The sequence below is a fragment of the Triticum dicoccoides genome, chromosome 2B (assembly GCF_002162155.2).
Source record: "Triticum dicoccoides isolate Atlit2015 ecotype Zavitan chromosome 2B, WEW_v2.0, whole genome shotgun sequence".
In the NCBI taxonomy this organism is placed as follows: Eukaryota; Viridiplantae; Streptophyta; class Magnoliopsida; order Poales; family Poaceae; genus Triticum; species Triticum dicoccoides.
In genome coordinates, this window is record NC_041383.1 from 810,955,342 (window position 1) to 810,971,029 (window position 15,688).

The 15,688-nt window shown below is 45.8% G+C and overlaps 1 protein-coding gene across 1 annotated transcript in view; it reads right to left on the minus strand.

The window, feature by feature from the left end:
- LOC119366509 (disease resistance protein Pik-2-like) overlaps positions 1-6,765 on the minus strand; it is a 14,311-nt gene extending 7,546 nt beyond the window's left edge. Inside the window, exons 1-3 of the mRNA XM_037632254.1 lie at positions 6,511-6,765; positions 4,985-5,907; positions 2,776-4,384 (exon numbers count right to left, since the gene is read on the minus strand). Of these exons, the coding sequence (XP_037488151.1) occupies positions 2,776-4,384; positions 4,985-5,301 (1,926 nt within the window). The 5' untranslated portion in view covers positions 5,302-5,907; positions 6,511-6,765. The remainder of the gene's footprint in view (positions 1-2,775; positions 4,385-4,984; positions 5,908-6,510) is intronic.
- Positions 6,766-15,688: the final 8,923 nt, after the last annotated feature.

Genomic DNA, 15,688 nt, shown 5'->3' on the forward strand with positions numbered 1-15,688 from the left:
CGCGCGCCGCCCAGGCCAGCCCACGCCGCGCCCGTCTTGCCAAGAGCAGCCGCTCCGCCCAGCCGGAGCCACCGTCGCGCCTCAGCCCGCCCCTACCGCTGTGGTCGTGGTCTGCTTCATCGCTCCGTCGTGCCCAGCCCTGAGCCGCCCGGCCTCGAGCCTCCACTTCGCGCCTCCCTGAGCCGGCCACGACCTCCGCCGTCTTGCCAGCCGGCGTCCGCGCGCTTCTCCACGCCTCCGCACCCGGCCTCCTGAGCTGCCTCTGCCATGCACGCGCGCATGCACGGGTGCGGTGCCGGGGCATGCGGCCTGCGCCAATACTTCCACAGGCCGACAGCGGCGACATGGAGCGTGACCGTCGGCATGATGATATCCGGATGCCACGCGAGGAGAAAGCGCCATGGTCATCAACGTCGGGTTCTGCCACAAACGGGTATCCTCTGCCCACCGTGCTCCGTCGGCCACCCACGACAATGCATCCGTAGGAGGCCTTTGCACCCGACGATGCCAAGCTCCAGCACGCCGATTGGCGGGCGCCACAGCTGCCGTGCCGACGACCGGAAGTCACTGCTCGTCGGCAACGTGGTAGCCCCCGTCCAGGCACACGCGCACGCGATAAACGGGTCGGCGACAACGAACGGCTCGGGGGCGACGAACACCAGGTCCCGCACACGCGATGAACGGCTCGGCGGGGACGAACACCAGGTCCCGCGCACGCGATGCCGACTCCGCGCCCCCGCCGGCCCTGCTCTGCGTGGAGGGCCCCGCCGAAGCAGCCTCACAGGGATCCGCCGAAGACCGCGCCGTGCCGCAGGGGGCCAACACCGCTGCGGCCGGAGCTTGGCGTGACGAGGGCGCGCGGGAGCCAACAACGAGACGACGGCGAGGAGGCGTGGAGGCGAGCGTGGCGCGGCTTGGCTTCATGCGGAGAGAGAGGAGATTCTTTTTTGCATGCAAGTGGTGGGCCTAACAGAAAAATGAGGAGAAAGAGAGGCTGGCTAATGGGATTTCTGCATGCACATAATAGTGGCGGGCGCCCCAAGTGAACCCCGGGGGGCTGGGTTTGCCCTAGGACCACCGGGGCTGGGTTTGCCCAAATCCAGGGAAAAACAACGCCGTGGGGGTGTGACCTGGAGCTTTTTTAACCCGGGCGCCTAAAAAGTGGCTTGGGGGCGTCCTAGGGGCCTAGTGGAGTTGCTCTAAGCATCGACGGCGAGAAATTCTACTGGCATTATCAGCTCCCCGCGGCAGCTAGCTCTTGCCCAGGCCAAACGACACGCTAGGTACAAACACGATATTTGCAATTTTGCTTGAAGATTTGTTTTAGCGTGAGCCTTTGAATCAAGAAGTAGGGCTGGTATTACATTATCCCTCTTCGGTGACGTAGGTGCATGTTGGTTGTAGTAATTTATATGCGGTTAGAACCAAGAGAAGCATGCGGTTAGTGACGTAGGCTTTGCTTTCTTTGGACTCCTATCTCCCTTTTTTTTGATATTCGACCCCCTCGCCCCGCCACCTACGGCGACGCAAGGGGGACCAACTCCTCGCGCCGCCAGCCCTCCCGCAGGGCAGATCTCTGCCGTCGCTGCCGCCGGTACTGGCTGCGGTGGGGCGGCACCCGATACCTAAAGGGCTAGGATAGGAGGGAAGCGACGGATCTCCCATCAGGCGGCTAAGGTGCCTCGTGCGGGGGTCTTCGTGCGGCAGCCACGGCGGCGTCTTGGCTGTGCGGCGGCAGCCGGCGAACCCAGGGCTGGCGAGGTCGTCCGGCGGGATTCTCCGCTATGCGATGAGCGGCGGCAGTGGCCTTGGATCTGGCGTCCCGGTCAGATCTGTCGTGGTTCGGCTATGGCCGCCCGGCGGCGCGTGATGGGTCCGGGGTTGTGCGGCCGGAGGTCCTCAACCGACTTTCCGATGGCACCATACGTCTACATGGCGAGGGTGTGCTCGGATCCAGTCAGCGGCGAGATCGTGGTGGCGCTACTTCCGATGAAAATTGTGCCGACTTTGGCCATGGCGGACGATGACAGCGTCTCTCTGACGCCCCCTGTTGAGGCACCGTCGTTGCAAACTGCGTCAACATGATCGGGATGTTACGGGGAAACCCTAGATCTGGGTCTACCGGATCGGTCGATGATGGTGCCTTTGGTGTAGTACTCCCTTCTGAGGGCATCGTTTTGGAGCAGGAGCTGGCTGGAGGGGACGAGGAGGAGCGGTGTTTCATCTACCGCAAGGCCGATGACATATCCCGGCGGCATGGCGCTGCGGAGTTTCGGCGACGAGTGCGTGTGGATGGATACGTGCACGATCATGGCGTTGTCTGGCGCCGTGGTGGCGTCGACGGCAGGCCTGGCAAGGTCGGTGTGTCAGTACCCTCTCTGGAGATGGATCGGTGGAAGATGGCGGTGGCAGCCTCGGTGAGTGCGCCGGACCGGTGTGTGACCCAGTCCAGGTATGTGGCTGGGATGTGGTATCCGGCACTAGATGTTAGGATTTAGTGCGATGTCTGTTTGGTATTAGGCTCGGACAATCAGTACCACTACATCAAGGGGAGATGAGTTGCGACGGGTGTTGTCTAGAGGGTGGCTTCAGTTCAGACTTACGGATGTACTTTTTTGTAAGGTCTTTTGTGAATAATTAATAAAGTGACCACATGCATCGTTGAGATGCAGAGGCCGGGGGTGCATCCTCCTTTTTTAAAAAAAAGCTTTATGAAAATACACAAGGCAAAGAAACATAGACATGTTGCTAGGAAGTGTGAATCAGTATAGTTACCTCTTCCAATGTTAGTGGGAACATCAGTATGGGCTTGTTTCGATTCATATCCATCTCTTTCTGAACTGAATTTCTCACACTTTGCATCTCCTCTGCAGTGTCGTTGCCTTTTCTGAAGCAAACATAAATATGCTCAAGCGAAGAGAGATTCTCTAAACCCAATATAAAATCACCAAACTGAAGTAATGTGTCCTGCACATCTTCAAAATCTAACCACAGGCTTTGGAGACTTTGCATGGCTCCTCGTTCAAACCTCAACTCCATGGTATCACTCTTGAAAATGAACATTGTTAAACACCGAAATGGATAACCACTGCCAACATCCAACCGTTTGTCTCTGCCTTGTGTAGGTTTCTTCACTTGTATGAACAGTTCACTGAGAGATGGTATACTCCCGAGAACTTGAAGGTCTTCCTCTCCCAGTGTTTCAAGTGTGATACTTAGGGAGAAGAGGAAAGACATGGAGCACATCCACCTCGGCACTGCAAAAGTGATGCTATCAAGCATGTGGAATAACAACAGTCGTGTCAGTTGAATAAAGGTTGACGGCAACTCTTCTTCTATTCTGGTGGACCTGATGTCAAGCACCTGCAGAAATTGCAGATTCCCAATCTTTTGGGGGATCTTAGTGACAGATGTGCCCTTTAAATTCAGATATCTCAAGTGAAACAAACTGCATATATCCTTCCAATGATTATTATCCACTTGCTTGCAGTCAGTTAAACCCGAAAGTGCTGGCAATAGACAGAAAGCTGGGCTAGACACACTAAGTGATCTCACATGGGTCAAGCCCATGGTTGGCAGCTGATCTTCAACGCAGGTGTGAATAGACAGTCGACGGATCTTACCTGGTAGATACACTGGCTGCTGACCACCAAATGTTGTTAGGAAATTCTCGTCAGTTGACAAGGAAGTGATAAGGTCACGCACCATATCGTGTACACAACAAGAGCACACTTTATTCGCGTTGTCAAATTTTACAGGTTGGACCAAGCTTTTATTAATAAGCTCGTTGAAGTAATCTTCTCCTTCCTCATATAAGCTCCTCCCCTGTTCATTTTTAACAAAACCTTCACCCACCCACTTCCATATCAACTCTTCAGTTTGAATCTCATAATCCTCTGGGTACAAACTAACATGCAGTATACAAGTCTTCAGGTGAGGATGTAGGTCAGAGTAACTGACTGATAATATCCTTCTCATGTTCTTCACATCATCATGACTATTATCTAGGCCCGAACCCATAGATTTGTATACCTTGGACCAATACTCATGCGTGTGTGATCTTCCCTTTTTACTGGACAGCAAACTAGCAATTGTAAGGATAGCTAACGGCACTCCACCACATCTTCCTAAAACTCTCTCGGATATTTCGACCAAATGATTAGGTGGTGATTTGTTCTCGGCCTCATATATTCTTTGGTAGAACAACTTCCTTGAATCAACAATAGAAAGAGGCTCCAGCCGGTAAACATCATTGGCTTGCTGGGCAACATCAAGAATGCGAGTTGTTGTGATTACTTTACTTCCATATTCATTTTCAGGCAAAGCATATTTGATATTTTCCCAGACAGATTTATCCCATATGTCATCAGTAACAATCAAGTACCTTCAATTAATACCAAAAGACATATATTAGAAGGCTATGCAAGTTCTCATAATTCCAGCAGAACTGAACTAGAGAGTGGATTTTCAGCTCCCGGGTGCCTAGGCACCCCTATGAACAGTAAATCCAAAAAAATAAAAAATAAAATAAAAAAATCTGAAACTTTGCAACATCAAACATAATCAAACTTTGTAGATGTGCTTGCAAGTTTTCATGCCAAAAAACCATGCGAGGGGCTCTACACATGAAAAAGATTTCAAATCTTGATGTTTTGAGCACTTTTAGCACTGAAATCTGAAACTCATTTGTACACCTTTCTCTACATGATATTTTGGCATGAAAACTCGCAAGAACATACAAAGTTTGACCATCCTTTATGTTGCAAAATTTCAGAATTTTTAAAATTTGTTGGGTATTTTTTTGATTTTACTGTTCATAGAGGGTGCCTAGGCATCCGTGAGCTGTTACACCTTTCTCCTAGTGACGTTTAACAATTTAAACAACAAAGCCGATGGGGAAAATGAGAGTCTACAGCACTACAATTTTGTTGTGAAATCATATACCAAAACAGTAAGGGAGGAACATGCGAACACATGTAAATACCTCCTGTTTCTAAGGAAGGCTCTAATCTCGCTGATGAGTTGCGCTTCACCCCATGTTGCCTCATTGATATTCTCGTACTTCTGTTTGTCAAGTTGATAGAGCAAGTTCTTGAAAATCTTCTCCATGCTAGGATTAAGAGACACTGAAACAAAAGCAGCAGAAAAATCGAATTGCTGATTTTGTTTTTGAATATTAAATTTCTCTTTAAGCCTCTTATACACTGCATTAGCAAGGGTTGTCTTGCCTAATCCACCAAATCCAACAATAGAGACCACCTTCAGTTGTCTGTTGGAAACCTCATCTCCCTCCATCAGCATCTTGATAACCTCAACGCTCTTCTAGTCGGTGCCAACGAGCTCTGTCGCCTTTCTATACAGGGCTGAGAGGCGAAGGGTATCAATAGTTGGACCAGTTGGCTTACCAACGGCCCCACTGTCAACCTTGTACCTATCACACCGCTCACTGACCTCCTTGATACGGCTTTTGATGTCTTTGATATCAATGCCAATCTTGTGGCGAATCTTGCCCTTGGTCAGGAGGCTGAGGCTCTTATCAATGAAACCCTTGAAACTGCGGGAATTGTCTTGTCCATGGGTTTCGATGTGCACCATGAACTTGTCGATGCTATCTTCGAGGTCGTAAGATAAGTCCCTCACCGCCTTGGCCCAAAGCTTGACTTGGATATCTGGTGGCTGGTCAATTGGTGCCTGAGATATCTTGAGGAGAGCCGTCTGCATGCTCTCCATCTCAGCTTTGAGGAACATGATCTCGCCCCTGACACCCCTCTGAAGGCTGTACTCCTCTGTGATCAGGTCAGCGAGCTTGGGCAGGAGGCTACCCATAGCTCCGGTCACGACCTCCGCCATGCTCAGCCTCTCAGTTGAGGCTGGTGTTTGACTAACCTTCTTCTTGTACAACACAACCTAAAGGGTCGCAGTATATGAATAATTAGTCAGGAACTCAGGATGGTAGAGTCAAAACCTATGTAGGACATTCAGACCAATGTCCTTGGGGCTGAACAAAAGGGGGAGTGAAGCAGTGACTGCACTGGTTAGGGAAATTTTAGGAACCTCTACAGCTCCTTGTTAGTTTCAGAGCAATAATGTGTAGCATATTGCATAACATTATTTTTCACATATTTTCTGTTTAGGAAGATGGAACTTGAAGTTGAGAGCATCATAAACACGATTAAATAGCAGCAGGTGTTTCTGAAGTTAACAAGCTAGTATTACCTCCATACTAAAATATAAGACGTTTTTGTGGGCTAAACTCTACCCCACAGAGTTTTTATCTGAGATTAGCAATACTTAGCATAGTTTCTGAGGTTTTTTTTTTAGAAAAGCAATGGTATCTGTCAATAATGTTTTGCATAACATGGGTGATTAACAATACTTATCATAATTTCTGAGAATTCTTTTTCATAACATGACTGATTAAGCTAAACAGTAGGAAGAGCAACCAACTTAGTTTATCCTGATAAACTTCTACTCAAGAGGAAAAAGAAGAAAATGGTGATTACTGATTACCTAGAGAAGGCCTCCTGCATTCGAGTTCTTCCAGATACGCTGACTACTGACAATCACAAGGACGGCCACCTTGCTAAAAAAAAGACCAAGCCCTTGCCGCCGATGTATGGGTGGCTGCACTGACCGGCCTCCCCGGTGACCTCGAGGGGCAGGGAGAAGGAAGCGGACGGTGTCGCAGCCAGGGGATGGAGGCCTCCACTGGATCTCACGCTGAGGAGAGTTGGGTGGAGAGCGAGGCGAGTGAGCAGTGTCGGTGTGCACTGATTGGGGGCAATTTTTGGTGGGGAAGAAAAGAGACAGGATAGAGATGGCGAGAGTGACGGTTCAGACCAAAGATGCTTTTCCTATTGTGGTAGGAGATAGTGCGTGTCCTGTTCTTTCCTTTTGAAGGCATCCAGCTCACTCTTTAATAATTAGTCTCACAGCTAGCGATGCTTCACACTGTAGCCACATCTATTCGCCAAGATAAAGAGTGATGGACCATGAAAAAAAGCTCCAGCTAGCCAACACTAATCATGAAAAAGATAAGATGATCCGACCATGAAAACAAGCTCCAGCCAACACTAATCATGCAATGGTCCAAGGCGATAGCGGGACGAGGTGCCTATATATACCCCCTCGCGTAAGAGCAGAGCACACTGCTCTGTTTTTTTGGCCGCCGAGGGGGAGAGGGTATGGTGGTGCTCTAGCTCACCTCCTGTGGACACGGTGTTCGATGGAATGCCCGAGCTACACTACTTAAGCTTTCTCCTCTCCAAGCTCGACCTCCAATCTCCATTTTCCTCAATATTTGTCTAGGTTTAGCGGTCCGTCACGCCCCGTCCCCGTCTTCACCGCCGTCGATCACCCGCGCCGATCTCATCGCCGGCACCACCGTGGTGAGCCTCTTGTTCTTATCTTCTTTCTGAAGGGAAAAATATTCTTACTTGTATGTTTAGATAGATACTTGTATTATTTTCTTATTTTTATTATTGCATCTTATATAGTGCGATGGTTTTGGTATCCGCCCCCGTCGGTCCTCGTCCTTGAAGGAAATATGCCCTAGAGGCAATAATAAAGTTATTATTTATTTCCTTATATCATGATAAATGTTTATTATTCATGCTAGAATTGTATTAACCGGAAACATAATACATGTGTGAATACATAGACAAACAGAGTGTCACTAGTATGCCTCTACTTGACAAGCTCGTTAATCGGAGATGGTTATGTTTCCTAACCATAGACATGAGTTGTCATTTGATTAACGGGATCACATCATTAGGAGAATGATGTGATTGACATGACCCATTCCGTTAGCCTAGCACTTGATCATTTAGTATGTTGCTATTGCTTTCTTCATGACTTATACATGTTCCTGTAACTATGAGATTATGCAACTCCCGTTTACCGGAGGAACACTTTGGGTGCTACCAAATGTCACAACGTAACTGGGTGATTATAAAGGAGTACTACAGGTGTCTCCAAAGGTACATGTTGGGTTGGCATATTTTGAGATTAGGTTTTGTCACTCCGATTGTCGGAGAGGTATCTCTGGGCCCTCTCGGTAATGCACATCACTATAAGCCTTGCAAGCAATGTAGCTAATGAGTTAGTTACGGAATGATGCATTACGTAACGAGTAAAGAGACTTGCCAGTAATGACATTGAACTAGGTATTGGATACCGACGATCGAATCTCGGGTAAGTAACATACCGATGACAAAGGGAACAAAGTATGTTGTTATGCGGTTTGACCGATAAAGATCTTCGTAGAATATGTAGGAACCAATATGAACATCCAGATTCCGCTATTGGTTATTGACTGAGAATAGTTCTAGGTCATGTCTACATAGTTCTCGAACCCGTAGGGTCCGCACGCTTAACGTTACGATGACAGTTTTATTATGAGTTTATAAGTTTTGATGTACCGAAGGTTGTTCGGAGTACCGGATGTGATCACGGACATGACGAGGAGTCTCAAAATGGTCGAGACATAAAGATTGATATATTGGACGGATATATTTGGACACCGGAAAGGTTCCGGATGAGATTGGGACTATACCAGAGTTCCGGGAGGTTACCGGAACCCCCCGGTAAGTATATGGGCCTTATTGGGCCTTAGTGGAAGGGAGGAAGAAGGAGCAAAGGAGGGGGCGCCCCCCCCCCCCAAGCCCAATCCGAATTGGGAGGGGGCCGGCCCCCCTTTCCTTCTTCCCTCCCCTCTCTTCCTTCCCTCTCCTACTCCTAATAGGAAAGGGGGGCCAAACCTACTTGGAGTAGGTTTGCCCCCCTTGGGCGCGCCTCCCCTCTTGGCCGGCCCCCTCCTCCTCTCCCCCTTTATATACGAAGGAGGGGGGCACCCCATAGACACACAAGTTGATCTACGGATTGTTCCTTAGCCGTGTGCGGTGCCCCCTCCACCATATTCCACCTCGGTTATATCGTCGCGGAGTTTAGGCGAAGCCCTGCACTGGTAGAATATCATCATCGTCACCACGCCGTCGTGCTGACGGAACTCATCCCCGACGCTTTGCTGGATTGGAGCCCGGGGAACGTCATCGAGCTGAACGTGTGCTGAACACGGAGGTGCCGTACGTTCGGTGCTTGGATCGGTCGAATCGTGAAGACGTACGACTACATCAACCGCGTTGTCATAATGCTTCCGCTTACGGTCTACAAGGGTACGTGGACAACACTCTCCCCACTCGTTGCTATGCATCACCATGATCTTGCGTGTGCGTAGGGAAATTTTTGAAATTACTACGTTCCCCAACAGTGGCATCCGAGCCTAGGTTTTACGCGTTGATGTTATATGCACGAGTAGAACACAAGTGAGTTGTGGGCGATATAAGTCATACTGCGTACCAGCATGTCATACTTTGGTTCGGCGGTATTGTTGGATGAAGCGGCCCGGACCGACATTACGCGTACGCTTACGCGAGACTGGTTCTACCGACGTGCTTTGCACACAGGTGGCTGGCGGGTGTCAGTTTCTCCAACTTTAGTTGAACCGAGTGTGGCTACGCCCGGTCCTTGCGAAGGTTAAAACAGCACCAACTTGACAAACTATCGTTGTGGTTTTGATGCGTAGGTAAGAACGGTTCTTGCTAAGCCCGTAGCAGCCATGTAAAATTTGCAACAACAAAGTAGAGGACGTCTAACTTGTTTTTGCAGGGCATGTTGTGATGTGATATGGTCAAGACGTGATGCTATATTTTATTGTATGATATGATCATGTTTTGTAACCGAGTTATCGGCAACTGGCAGGAGCCATATGGTTGTCGCTTTATTGTATGCAATGCAATCGCCCTATAATGCTTTACTTTATCACTAAGCGGTAGCGATAGTCGTAGAAGCATAAGATTGGCGAGACGACAACGATGCTACGATGGAGATCAAGGTGTCGCGCCGGTGACGATGGTGACCATGACGGTGCTTTGGAGATGGATATCACAAGCACAAGATGATGATGGCCATATCATATCACTTATATTGATTGCATGTGATGTTTATCCTTTATGCATCTTATCTTGCTTTGATTGACGGTAGCATTTTAAGATGATCTCTCACTAAATTATCAAGAAGTGTTCTCCCTGAGTATGCACCGTTGCCAAAGTTTGTCGTGCCCAGACACCACGTGATGATCGGGTGTGATAAGCTCTACGTCCATATACAATGGGTGCAAGCCAGTTTTGCACACGCGGAATACTCAGGTTAAACTTGACGAGCCTAGCATATGCAGATATGGCCTCGGAACACGGATACCAAAAGGTCGAGCGTGAATCATATAGTAGATATGATCAACATAGTGATGTTCACCATTGAAAACTACTCCATCTCACGTGATGATCGGTTATGGTTTAGTTGATTTGGATCACGTGATCACTTAGATGACTCGAGAGATGTCTGTCTAAGTGGGAGTTCTTAAGTAATATGATTAATTGAACTTAAATTTATCATGAACTTAGTCCTGGTAGTATGTTGCAAATTATGTTGTAGATCAATAGCTCGCGTTGTTGCTTTCATATGTTTATTTTGATATGTTCCTAGAGAAAATTATGTTGAAAAATGTTAGTAGCAATGATGCGGATTGGATCCGTGATATGAGGTTTATCCTCATTGCTGCACAGAAGAATTATGTCCTTAATGTACCGCTAGGTGACAAACCTATTGCGGGAGTAGATGCAGACGTTATGAACGTTTGGCTAGCTCAATATGATGACTACTTGATAGTTTAGTGCACCATACTTAATTGCTTAGAATCGGGACTTCAAAGACGTTTTGAACGTCATGGACCATATGAGATGTTCCAGGAATTGAAGTTAATATTTCAAGCAAATACCCGAGTTGAGAGATATGAAGTCTCCAAACAAGTTCTATAGCTAAAAGATGGAGGAGAATCGCTCAACTAGTGAGCATGTGTTCAGATTGTCTGGGTACTACAACCGCTTGAATAAAGTGGGAGTTAATCTTCCAGATAAGATAGTGATTGATAGAATTCTCTAGTCACCATCACCAAGTTAGTAGAACTTCGTGATGAGCTATAGTATGCAAAGGATGACGAAAACGATTCCCGAGCTCTTCGTGATGTTGAAATCGACGAAGGTAGAAATCAAGAAAGAGCATCAAGTGTTGATGATTGACAAGACCACTAGTTTCAAGAGAATGGCAAAGGGAAAGAAAGGGAACTTCAAGTAGAATGACAAGCAAGTTGTCACTCCCGCGAAGAAGCCCAAAGCTGAACCTAAAGCCTGAAACTGAGTGCTTCTACTGCAAAGGAAATGGTCACTGGAAGTGGAACTACTCCAAATATTTGGTGGATAAGAAGGATGGCAAAGTGAACAAGGGTATATTTGATATACAGGTTATTGATGTGTGCTTTACTAGTGTTTATAGTAGCCCCTGAGTATTTGATACTTGTTCGGTTGCTAAGATTAGTAACTCGAAACAGGAGTTGCAGAATAAACAGAGACTAGTTGAAGGGAAGTGATGATGAGTGTTGGAAGTAGTTCCAAGATTGATATGATCATCATCGCACACTCCCTAAACTTTCGGGATAAGTGTTAAACCTAAATAAATGTTATTTAGCGTTTGCGTTGAGCATGAATATGATTTGATCATGTTTATTGCAATACGGTTATTCATTTAAAGTCAGAGAATAATTGTTGTTCTGTTTACATGAATAAAACCTTCAATGGTCATACACCCAATGAAAATAGTTTATTGGATCTCGATCGTAGTGATACACATATTCATAATATTGATGCAAAAAGATGCAAAGTTAATAATGATAGTGCAACTTATTTGTGGCACTGCCGTTTGGGTCATATCGGTGTAAAGCGCATGAAGAAACTCCATAAAGATGGATTTTCGGAATCACTTGGTTATGAATCATTTGATGCTTGCGAACCGTGCCTTTTGGGCAAGATGACTAAAACTCCGTTCTTTGGAACAATGGAACGAGCAACAAACTTGTTGGAAATAATACATACTGATGTATGCAGACCAATGAGTATTAAGGCTCATGGCGAGTATCGTTATTTTCTGACCTTCACAGATGATTTAAGCAGATATGGGTATATCTACTTGATGAAACATAAGTCTGAAATAGTTGAAAGGTTCAAAGAATTTCAGAGTGAAGTGGAAAATCATTGTAACAAGAAAATAAAGTTTCTGCGATCTGATCGTGGAGATGAATATTTGAGTTACGAGTTTGGTCTTCAATTAAAACAATGTGGAATAGTTTCACAAACTCATGCCACCTGGAACACCACAGCTTAATGGTGTGTCCGAACGTCATAACCGTACTTTATTGGATATAGTGCGACCTATGATGTATCTTACCGATTTACACTATCGTTTTGGGGTTATGCATTAGAGACATTTGCATTCACTTTAAAAAGGGCACCATCAAAATCCGTTGAGACGACGCCTTATGAACTGTGGTTTGGCAAGAAACCAAAGTTGTCGTTTCTTAAAGTTTGGGGCTGCAATGCTTATGTGAAAAAAAAGTTTCAACTTGATAAGCTCGAATCCAAATCGGAAAAGTGCGTCTTCATAGAATACCCAAAGGTAACTATTGGGTACACCTTCTATCACAGATCCGAAGGCAAGTTATTCGTTGCTAAGATGGATCCTTTCTAGAGAAGAAGTTTCTCTCGAAAGAAGTGAATGGGAGGAAAGTAGAACTTGATGAGGTAATTGTACCTTCTCCCTTATTGGAAAGTAGTTCATCACAGAAATCAGTTCCCGTGATTGCTACACCAATTAGCGAGGAAGCTAATGATGATGATCATGAAACTTCAGATCAAGTTGCTACAAAACCTCGTAGGTCTTCCAGAGAAAGATCCGCACCAGAGTGGTACGGTAATTCTTTTCTGGAAGTCATGTTACTAGACCATGATGAACCTACGAACTATGAGGAAGCGATGATGAGCCCAGATTCCGCGAAATGGCTTGAGGCCATAAAATCTGAGATAGGATCCATGTATGAGAACAAAGTATGGACTTTGATTGACTTGCTCGATGATCAGCAAGCCATGTTAAATAAATGGATCTTCAAGAGGAAGACAGATGATGATAGTAGTGTTACTATCTACAAAGCTAGACTTGTCGAAAAAGGTTTTTGACAAAGTTCAAGATGTTGAATACAATGAGATTTTGTCACTCGTATCGATGCTTAAAAGTCTGTCCGAATCATGTTAGCAATTGCCACATTTTATGAAATCTGGCAAATGGATGTCAAAACTGCATTCCTTAATGGTTTTCTTAAAGAAGAGGTGTATATGATGCAACCAGAAGATTTTGTCAATCCTAAAGGTGCTAACAAAATGTGCAAGCTCCAGCGATCCATCAATGGACTGGTGCAAGCATCTCGGAGTTGGAATATACGCTTTGATCTGTTGATCAAAGCATATGGTTTTATACAGACTTTTGGAAAGGCCTGTATTTACAAGAAAGTGAGTGGGAGCACTACAGCCTTTCTAATAAGTATATGTGAATGACATATTGTTGATCGGAAATAATGTAGAGTTATTCTACAAAGCATAAAGGAGTGTTTGAAAGGAGTTTTTCAAAGAAAGACCTCGGTGAAGCTGCTTACATATTGAGCATCAAGATCTATAGAGATAGATCAAGATGCTTGATAAGTTTTTCAATGAATACATACCTTGACAAGATTTTGAAGTAGTTCAAAATGGAACAGTCAAAGAAAGAGTTCTTGCCTATGTTACAAGGTGTGAGATTGAGTAAGACTCAAAACCCGACCACGGCAGAAGATAGAAAGAGAATGAAAGTCATTCCCTATGCATCAGCCATAGGTTCTATAAAGTATGTCATGCTGTGTACCAGATCTATTGCATACCCTACCACTAAGCTTGGCAAGGGAGTGCAATACTGATCTAGGAGTAGATCAATGGACAGCGGTCAAAATTATCCTTAGTGGAATAAGGATATATTTCTCGATTATGGAAGTAAAAAAAAGGTTCGTCGTAAAGGGTTACGTCGATGCAAGTTTTGACACTAATCTAGATGACTCTGAGTCTCAATCTGGATACATATTGAAAGTGGGAGCAATTAGCTAGAGTAGCTCCGTGCAGAGCATTGTAGACATACAAATTTGCAAAATACTTATGGCTCTGAATGTGATAGACCCGTTGACTAAAATTATCTCACAAGCAAAACATGATCACGCGTTAGTACTCTTTGGGTGTTAATCACATAGCGATGTGAACTAGATTACTGACTCTAGTAAACCCTTTGGGTGTTGGTCACATGTCGATGTGAACTATGGGTGTTAACCACATATAGATGTGAACTATTGATGTTAAATCACATGGCGATGTGAACTAGATTATTGACTCTAGTGCAAGTGGGAGACTGAAGGAAATATTCCCTAGAGGCAATAATAAAGTTATTATTTATTTCCTTATATCATGATAAATGTTTATTATTCATGCTAGAATTGTATTAACCGGAAACATAATACATGTGTGAATACATAGACAAACAGAGTGTCACTAGTATGCCTCTACTTGACTAGCTCGTTAATCGGAGATGGTTATGTTTACTAACCATAGACATGAGTTATCATTTGATTAATGGGATCACATCATTAGGAGAATGATGTGATTGACATGACCCATTCTATTAGCCTAGCACTTGATCGTTTAGTATGTTGCTATTGCTTTCTTCATGACTTATACATGTTCCTGTAACTATGAGATTATGCAACTCCCGTTTACCGGAAGAACACTTTGGGTGCTACCAAACGTCACAACGTAACTGGGTGATTATAAAGGAGTACTACAGGTGTCTCCAAAGGTACATGTTTGGTTGGCGTATTTCGAGATTAGGTTTTGTCACTCCGATTGTCGGAGAGGTATCTCTGGGCCCTCTCAGTAATGCACATCACTATAAGCCTTGCAAGCAATGTAGCTAATGAGTTAGTTACAGAATGATGCATTACGTAACGAGTAAAGAGACTTGCCAGTAACGAGATTGAACTAGGTATTGGATACCGATGATCGGATCTCGGGTAAGTAACATACCGATGACAAAGGGAACAAAGTATGTTGTTATGCGGTTTGACCGATAAAGATCTTCGTAGAATATGTAGGAACCAATATGAACATCCAGATTCCGCTATTGGTTATTGACCGAGAATAGTTCTAGGTCATGTCTACATAGTTCTCGAACCCGTAGGGTCCGCACGCTTAACGTTACGATGACAGTTTTATTATGAGTTTATAAGTTTTGATGTACCGAAGGTTGTTCGGAGTACCGGATGTGATCACGAACATGACGAGGAGGCTCGAAATGGTCGAGACATAAAGATTGATATATTGGACGGATATATTTGGACACCGGAAAGGTTCCGGATGAGATTGGGACTATACCGGAGTTCCGGGAGGTTACCGGAACCCCCCGGTAAATATATGGGCCTTATTAGGCCTTAGTGGAAGGGAGGAAGAAGGAGCAAAGGAGCCCCCCCCCCACGCCCAATCCGAATTGGGAGGGCCCCCCCCTTTCCTTCTTCCCTCCCCTCTCTTCCTTCCCTCTCCTACTCCTAATAGGAAAGGGGGGCCAAACCTACTTGGAGTAGGTCTGCCCCCTAGGGCGCGCCTCCCCTCTTGGCCGGCCCCCTCCTCCTCTCCCCCTTTATATAAGGAGGAGGGGGGCACCCCATAGACACACA